Here is a 9,881-nt window from a genome sequence, read left to right as displayed (position 1 = left end):
ATGACATCAAAGAATAAGTATCACGAAAAGATCATTAGAAAACCCTCAAAATATGATGCCACTAAAAAATCAATTGTTCAAGTAGAAGGAAGTTCTTCTGTCCAACCCAACCCCATAGGAGTTTACTTGTGGGGTGTCGATTTGATGAACCTGTCTAATGAGGATAAAGAGAAGGTCAAGGAAGAGAAGTCAAAGGGACATGGAAAGGCACGTCAAAAGAAAATCATCACTGAAAATGAAAATATCGAGGCGGTTTCAATTGAAAATTCAAAAGAGAAACCACAAGAAAATGTGGAAAAGTACAAAGGAGTTAGGCAGAGAAAATGGGGAAAGTGGGTTGCAGAGGTATATGACCCAAGAACGAAAGGCCGAGTTTGGTTAGGAACATTTAACACTGTTGAAGAAGCTGCTTTGGTTTACAATAAGGCAGCCATTGCAATTAGAGGTGTTAATGCTGTGACAAACATCATCAAGCCAACACCAAGAGACCTACCACCAGCAGAAATCACCTCCATCAATCCATCATCATCAAAGGAGATCAATTTATGAACCTACCATCTACATCCTCAGATGATGATAGGGTTTAAGAAATAATTTTCTATTTTATTCTCTTTTCTAAATATAGCATTAGGATGTTTTTTTTTCTTCTTAAATTAAGTATGCAACATGAAATCTTTACTAGACTATTTAATGTTTTCATCCATTTTCAAGAGCTCCAAATCTGATTTTGGGTCTAAAAAATCAACAAAAAATTCAGTTAATTCCACAGCAATCAAGTCTAACTCCATTAGTCTCTTAAGCTCCTTTTTAGTCGAATTAAATGCAAATTTTCTATAGGAATTTATAGTGTTTAACACATGTATAACATGTTAAATATAGGTATTAACTCAGTTTCATCCAGAGGTAATAAAAGGAAATTTTGAAGCTCATAGGTATTTGGAATTTTGAGCTTTCTTTATATGAGCTATTTTAAATTCTTGGATGGATTTATGACTTCTTTCCTCTATATATGCAAAATTTCTATGTAAGGAACATAACAAGAGATAGATAAAAACCGCCGAATCTTTTTGATCACCTTCAAAATAAATCACAATTCCGTCTTGACAGGATAAATAGTAATACCCCACTTGAAGAGTGTAGATCTAGAATTTTATGTTGGTTTGTGTTTTGTGAAGTTTCAGGTTGAACATAACATAAATATATCTTAAAGAAATTTAAGTATGAAGTTATGAACAAATAAATTAAACTTTTATCTTTTAGCAATCTCTCTTATTGAGCTGGATTTTCTTCTTAAAGTATGTATTATATGAAGTTATGAACAAATAAATTCAACCTTTTACATTTAGCAATCTCTCTTCTTATACAACCCTTGTTGGTATTTCAAATATTCTTTACAAAATGTATAATTTAACACAACTTTGCGTTCTATTCCAACTACAAATTCTAATCTAAACTAAAAAAATATTTGAAATCTATCGTCAAATGCTTACTTGATTTTGCGTGTATTGTGTCAAGTTGTTCGATAAATATGTGTTTTCAAAGAAAATCTTCAATAGAGAGAAGAAGAAATGAAGAAGAATGGTTGAAAGATGATGAAGAAGAAGGGGGGCTTAGGGTTTTGAAGAAAAAAATTAAATAATGTTCTTTAAGAAGAAAACAGACACATTCATCCTACATGTCGTATTACATGTGGCGTTCTACGTGTATTATGTCGCATATGACACATCTATCTTCTTGTTAAATTTTATACAAGTTTAAGTGCCTACTTGTGCACATCCAAAGTTAGAGGGCATAAATATCAGTTGAAACCAAATTAAAACGCATATTTATGTGTTATGCCTTATGTAAACATCTTATGATAATTCAAGTAGAAAACTCACACATCTAATAATTCATATGTGACACTTGCAAAAAAAGTAATAATTGAAATATAATATATTTTTCACCATTTTCTCTTCAAATTAAATTATGTATTGACAGAGTAATTCAATGATATAACCTCTCAATTCAATTAAATAAATATGTTATAGAATGCTATTGCTTATTACTCTAATAGGGTTATGAAAAATTAGGTCAATTAAACGTATTGTCGCTTTTTTTTTTGACATGTATACATTTTTCCAATTTATATATCTGTATCAACAATAATAACAGAAAAAAACCAAGTGCAATTCTGCAATTATAGTTTGGGAAGTGTCAAATGTGTACAATATAATCTTACTCTTACTTTCATGGGGATGAAAAAGTTATTTTTGATTAACACTTGATAATAATCTTCTTCTTTTGTTCAAACTTGAGAACGAGAATGTGAACATGCTCACACAGATGTTTGACCTTAAAAGATATTCATTTTTTTTCTAAACTAATTTTTCAATTTATTTACAAACCAGTGTTTGATCATTAGAATATTAAACTCAATTTATAGTTCTATTCAACTCACTTTTCACTTTTTGAAGTTATATTTAAATATGATATTCAAGCATAAATACTATTCTAAATTTACTTGACCATCTGTTTAAACTAATTCAAAAAATTTACTTGACCATCTGTTTAATCTAATTCAAATCTATTTCTTTCAACTCCAACACGAAATTCAATGAAAATTATTTGAAATCTATGAGCAAATACTACTTAAGTTACCACAAAAAAATGTGAAAAAGTATAAAGGGGTTAGATAGAGGAAGCGGGGTAAGTGGGTGTCCGAGGTTCGAGTTCCGAAAACGAGAAACCGAATTTGGTTAGGAACGTTTGACACATCTGAAGAAGCTGCTTTGACTTATGACAAGGCAGTCATAGAAATGAGAGGTCCTGATGCTGTGACAAACATCCTTAAGCCACCACCAAGAGAGGTACAACCAATGGAAAATAACCTCATCAACCCACCGCCAAAGAAGATCAATTTTATGAATCTTTCATCTTCATCCTCAAATGATGCTAGGGTTTGAGAAATGATTTGCTCTATTTTGTTGTACTTTCTTTAAGTTATATTAATCAAATTTAACAAACTCCCTACTTATTGGGATACCCCCCCCCCCCCCACCACCCTAAATTTAGTATGCAATATGACATCTTTACTAGACTTTGACTAAATATATTCTTGTNTTTTAAAAGAGGAAAAGAAAAATAAATGATCCTTTAATTTTCTTCTCCATTTCTGAAGGAAGAAAAGAAAAATAAATGAAGCTTTCCCAAAAAATGAGTAACAAACAAGAGTTTACTGTTTCAACCGTTTCATTTTATAAGTCGTCCACCAATGCCACCTGCTTGTCATGCATATTCCACAACAACACATGTCCTTACAATTTCTCAATATAATACTCACACAAACACCGCTTATTTTGTGTTCACTTCTGTTCTAATTTAATTACTTTTTTCAAATTTTTTTGGTATCCGCTTACATTTTTTATGTTATATATTTGTGACAGGTGAATTTTTAGTCACACGTGTTGTATACGTCTAGATTATGACAATTTAGGTCTAGATTTGGGGTTAGGAACGTCTGAAGAAGCTGCTTTGACTTATGACAAGGCAGCCATAGATCAATTTTATGAATCTTTCATCTTCATCCTCAAATGATGCTAGGGTTTGAGAAATGATTTGCTCTATTTTGTTGTACTTTCTTTAAGTTATATTAATCAAATTTAACAAACTCCCTACTTATTGGGATACCCCCCCCCCCCCCACCACCCTAAATTTAGTATGCAATATGACATCTTTACTAGACTTTGACTAAATATATTCTTGTGAAGGTTCATGTTAATTAAATGTTATTTTTGAGGTTTCATTAGACAACAAGTTCTCAGAACCTAACTAACAAAAAAAATTAGTCTTTCATTTGATGCAATTTTACATAGGGTTACCTTTTAGTGGCAACTTTCCTTTAAAAGCATTGTTCATGCTACACTCTGTATTTTCCTTCTTCCTTATTCATGTGAACAGAGTATACGAGCAATGTTAAAATTATATCCATGTGATCTATATATCATCGATTCAAGTTTGTAAAATATAATTAGTGAATACTCATGACACTTTCATTAAGGTAGGCAGCCTACTTGACAAGAGTTTTAGGTGGGGTCTTCACAAGGGAGTTGCTCAAGTTGTAAATACTCTTCACCTCTATTTTTTGTAGTTCGCTTTCAGACCCCGAACAAATACAAGATGTTTTGTGCACTATATTATGCCTCTTTCTCGACATGTGAGAATCAGGTGTAAGACTATATGGATTATGCGATAGGTAGGGAGTTTATGTAACATCTTGCAATTTGAAATAACTAGGAAGAAGCTAATAATTGGAAATAGTCATTTTTGGAAAGAACAAAAATCTGGAAATTTGTTTAAGTTAGGAAAAGTTGAGTTTTGGTCAACTTCAAATGACCATAACACCTAGCTCAGGATGAGTTAGGTATACTTCCAGACATGGTTGGAAAGATCTTGGAATGATCTTTCCAACGCCGACGAGTTTGCACGATTCCGAGTTCTTATGAGTAAGTTATGCCTTTTGGAAGTTGGGCTGTTGGATTAAGGAAAGTCTAATCCGGATTTTAGAAGGGTTATTTAGTCTTTTCCTTGCCTAATTATTCTAATTCGTTTTTAGGAGATTAATTGAGGTAAAACCAGATTTGGGTCAGTTTAGAAAAGTTAGAGTTCACGCTAGGGCTTGGAGAAAAGAGAAAAGAGGAGAAAGGAGAAGAGGAAGCAAGATTCGTTGATTTCGTCAAGGATAGCTTGTGGATTTCGTCGGGGGTGATCCCTAAAAAGGTATGTGAGATCATATAGTGTTGGGTTAGTTCATCCACGTGCCAATCATGATTCAATTCAGCGAAATATGTGTGATTTGAAAGTAAATCCTTTGAGTTCTTGATGAAATTTGTTTGAATTCTTGTAGGTTGTTTTGTTGAAGTTTCTTGTGATTTGATTCATGTTTCCGGGTATAATTTCAGTTTGAACCTAACATATATTGAGGGTATAAATGATCCTAAGTGTTTGGGGAAACAACCATTGAAGTTTAGAGGGTTTAGAGTTGACAAACGGAGAAGAAAAGTCGTCAAGCACCTGGGGAAGGGGGTGGGGCATCGCGCCAGCTAGCACACCCCAAAGCAGTCCCTGAATGTGGGGCTCTGGGGCGACGCGCCATCCAGAGTGCCCCAACTTGGTCTCTGAATGTTGAGGGCTGGCGCCCCGTGCCTCTCAGAGCACCAGGGAAGCCAGTTCTCCCCACTCGTTCCCTACCTTTTCGTACTTGTTCCTTAGCAATGCACCTATAATTTTTAGTTGATTCCAACACTCTAAGGTACATCTAAACATCATGAAATCATCCATAAACATGAGATCATGAACCTTGAATCCATAATCCAATTCAAGGAAAGTTAGGATCAAAGTCAAGAGAAGTAAGAGTCAAGTCAAGAAAAGTTCTTAGAGTTTTCCAAAAGTCTTTTCCAAATGTTTTAACTTTGTTCTAAGACTTAAATTTCAAGTTAAGCAAAAAGTAAAGAGTTGAAGTTCATTTCTTCAAAAGTATATGGGGACTAAGTATTCCCAAAGAGATTTAAAATGTTTTCACATTTAAATAAGAATGGAAACTGAGATTTCCAAAGAGCCTTCGGGCTAGTTTTCAGAAAAGAGTAATAACTTTCTAAATGAAGCAAGAAGGGGAACTGAGACTTCCAAGATAGCCTTTGAGCTAAGTTTTTGAGCACTAATCTCAAATCACAGAAGAAGTATGTTTTTAAACATAAGAGCTAGTATATTTTGGGAGTAGTATTGAGCACCGAATTGAGGGCGAGCATGAGTTCAGATAACTCATGTCTCCATAAAACCACTAGCCACCATGGGTAGAAAAGAGTCATACTTTTTAGATGAACCCTTTTTACAATAGACTAGTGGATCCATTTAGTAGTTCAGGTCGTATACCTCTGGCCGGGTATAGAATGCACTGCTAGCGTGAGGTAGATCGATGTATCATCACTATAGATCTTATGTGATGGTTGTCGGTTAGAGAAACTCCCACAGAAGTTATTGTATTTTTATATACATCAGTTTATTGTATTTTTACATACATTTCAGAGTTATGTTGTATCCTTGTATATACACAGAGTTGACATCATGTTTTTAAACATTTTTTCTTTATATTGCACTTGTTTTAAACTACTTTATATTGAAATGAGTTCAGTTAAGTATTCATGAGTTGAGAAGAGCCAAGGTAAGTGTTTCTTCTAGATTCCCTTTCAAGCCTATATTGTTTTAGCATTCCAACTCGCATACTCGTACATTCAATATAGTGATGTTAGTTGGCCTGCATCGTCTTCTGATGCAGACACAGGTAACTAGGATCGGCATCCCAGCGCACCGTTGATCCTGTGAGCAATTCAGAGTCAGTCGGTGAGCCTTCTTGCATTCCGGAGGATCTATTTTCATTGTTTTCTAGTTAGTTCATTAGGATGTTGTGGAGTTTGTCCCAACATCCATCTCAGTTGTTTTAGAGGCTTCATAGACAGTCAGATGTTAGTCCTGTGAGTCTTTTCATTTTCATTTCTTATTGTTAAGACTTGGTTTGCCACTTTTGGCTAAGTTGAATGTTTAATCTTTAAAACATTCTCAGTTATTTTATTATTCATTTTAGTTAAGTTCTTTGATCATTATAGATATGAATATTGTCTTCCGCTGAGTTAAGTAAGCCAGGCCAAGGGTTCGCTNCTTTTCATTTTCATTTCTTATTGTTAAGACTTGGGTCGCCACTTTTGGCCAAGTTAATGTTTAATCTTTAAAACATTCTCAGTTATTTTATTATTCATTTCAGTTAAGTTCTTTGATCATTATAGATATGAATATTGTCTTCCGCTGAGTTAAGTAAGCCAGGCCAAGGGTTCGCTTGAGGCCAGTAATGGTCTTCGAGTGCCAGTCCCGCCCAGAGTGTAGGCTCGGGGCGTGACAGTTTATGGTTAAAAATACACATCTGATATATCATTTTTTTACTAGTTTCATATCTGAATTATCATATGTTTGTGTTTTCTTTATGAACAATCACAAAATATTTATCAAACACACGTTGAAGCTGACTAAATTAAGTGTTTGAATACAATTCCCAAAAAAAAATGTATGACAACTTAATTTACTTATAAAATTTCATCTACATGGCAGCTGACACATTAATTTCGAGGTATATGTTTATAAATAATTGGTCATAGTTTAAATAGGAAAGGGATAATGCATAAGTACCCCTCCCTAACTAGGATCTTATTGCCCCGTTAAATTATTTTAAAATATAATAAATACACTCTAAAAGCTGATGTGACATAGAGAGTGTACACACTCTCTTGAAGGCAAGTGATGAGTGAATATATTGGACACATTCACTTTTTAATTTCATTAGTACACACAATTATTGATATTAAAACCTATATATATTTAATTATTTTCATTTCTTTCTTCGTAAAATATTTATTTTAATTTCTTTCTCACTTTAAACTTTTAATTCTTTTTCATCAATTTCTTATCTTTCATTTTTAATTATTCTAAAAAATATTATGTGTATTTTTTGAAAAATAATTAAATAGTGTCCTTTAATTTTAACGTTTGAATTTTTTAATGTTTTATTTGATTTTCTTCACTTATTTTGATATCCGTTCGAAATTAACTTATTTTAAATACAAGACACTTTGGAATTAAATTTAAAATAAAATCAAAAGGAAAGATCATGAAAATACAAAGAGTAAATAAAATGAGCAGAAAAATAAAATTGAAAAAACAATGAATGATTGTGAATTTTTTTAAAAGTAAAGTTAAAATACAAGGAAAATTTTTTAATTTTTTTTTTACGTGTATTAACTTCATTTAAATACAAGATAAAGAAATACGAAGATTTTAAAAAAAAATCTACACATGTGAAAGGCATGTGTGTACATATACAACCAACTTACCTAATTGAAGGTGCCACGTCAACACAATCGGTGCACGAAAATACAAAACAAATAAGTTAGAGAGTAATAAAACCCTAATTAAGTTAAGATGTATCACTAGAATTTTGATCATAATTTAGGGAATACTTATACATTATACCAATAGCAAACATAAACACCTTATAACTCAGATATATTTGACATATTGTTTACCATAATTTATAAAATCATAATTATACATGAGCCAGTCACATATGTGTCACAAATTTATTTTTTTCTGCAATGCACATAATCCCTTTCTTTCTCCCTTCATTGTTGTTGAAAGCATAGAAGTAAATTAATTTCCCAAATTTAATATAAAGTAAGAGACTAAATTAGTTTCAACCATTTCATTTGTTGGCTTGCGACCTTTTTCCCATGCAAATGCCTAAGAAACACTTGTAACAAAATCCCCATAATATATACTCTCACACAAACTTTACGATGTTGCAACACATTAGAAATATGAATTATCTTCTTCATGTGTTTCTAATTTCGATAAATTGAAGATTATATAGTATCTTAAGTAGCTTTACATATTTTTTGTTTAATATTAAATACAACATTCCACTTTTATGAATTTTATTCATGAATTAAATTAATATCGTTAATCTCAGCACTACCTATTGTATAACTCAATTTTAAAAATATATAGAAGTTTTATAATAATGATAAAGAACAAATGTGTAACGCAGATTCTCAGATATTAATTTATAAAAAACATACATCGAAGACTAGAAGCACACAAAAAAACAAGGAAATGAGATCTTTTGTCTTCTTATAATTTGAATAGAAGAAAATATATTTTTTCCAGATTAATTATCTCTTATGTGTAAAAAGTGAAGATCCTTACAATACACACACACATATAATTGGTGGCCCAAAATTTTTTTAAAAAAAAAAACTGAAAATTGAACATACCTTGCAACGAAACTCCAAAAGCTCTCAGACAAACCAAAAATTTCGATTTTTCTTCTTATATATTTTTAAATATGTTGCATTTTGATGATCATTTATATAATTCAAACTAAGAATGTGGAATCGGACCAGATCGATAGTAGACCAGACCAAACCGCCCCAAGACTAAGGGGCATCTGTTGAAGCCATAATTTTCTATGAAATCTGATTTTTAAAATCAGATCTTTGTCAAAAAAATTTGCCATTGTGGTGCTACCAATGGCTTAAAAAAAGACTTAAAAAAAACTGATTTTATATAAAAAAAAAAATTCAAAAGAAAACCCTCCCCATTAATCTTTAAGGGAAGTGCTTACAGTAAACTTGGTCAGAATTTGGCCAGAAAATTAAAAAAACTATAATAGTAATATTTAATTTCAACATTTCAACTTTTTGATCTCAAATTTTCAAATCTCAATTATTTTATTAATTACTCACTCCATTTCATATTAATTGAATTATTGAGGTGTTTCACACCCTTTAAGAAAAGAAGATTAAGACATAAATTAGGCATAACTTTCCATTTTTATCCATATTAATTATTGTCAAATTTATGATTAAAATAACTAAATATTAATTAATAACTAATTCCAATACTAACTAATGAAGGGTAAATTGGAAGAACATTCTAAAAGTAGTCTTGAAAATTGAACAATTAAGTTAATTTAAAAAATAAAAATGTTTCAAAAATTTAATTAATATGAAATGGAGAGAGTAGTAATTTATTAATATTCTGAAAGTCATAGTAAGATTATTATTACAATATTACTTATTAGTTACTTCATTACTTATCATTATGAGTTATCAATTCATTATTTTTATTAAATTGCTAATAAAATTATTATTATTGCAATATTACTTATTATTATTCGTTATTAATTTATTATTTCTCTTAAGTGCTAGAGAGAATATTATTACAATATTACGTTTAGTTATTACCTATTACTTATTATTTATCTTAAACTGTTAATACGATTATTCTAGCACATGTAT

General features: G+C 31.2%; 1 protein-coding gene across 1 annotated transcript; it reads left to right on the top strand.

Moving 5' to 3' along the window:
- LOC125859578 (ethylene-responsive transcription factor CRF4-like) lies at nt 1–549 on the top strand. Its single transcript, XM_049539353.1, has one exon. It carries the CDS (start codon nt 1–3, stop codon nt 547–549), a length of 549 nt encoding a protein of 182 aa, XP_049395310.1.
- The last annotated feature ends 9,332 nt before the right edge of the window (nt 550–9,881 follow it).

The sequence above is a fragment of the Solanum stenotomum genome, chromosome 1 (genome assembly GCF_019186545.1).
Source record: "Solanum stenotomum isolate F172 chromosome 1, ASM1918654v1, whole genome shotgun sequence".
Taxonomy (NCBI): Eukaryota; Viridiplantae; Streptophyta; class Magnoliopsida; order Solanales; family Solanaceae; genus Solanum; species Solanum stenotomum.
The sequence above is the reverse complement of the archived record's forward strand: the minus strand, read 5'-3'. Positions and strand labels throughout refer to the sequence as shown.

What these genes read in the sequence shown, in the direction of transcription:
- LOC125859578 (XM_049539353.1), top strand. Translation starts at nt 1, where the DNA reads ATGACATCAAAGAATAAGTATCACGAAAAGATCATTAGAAAACCCTCA.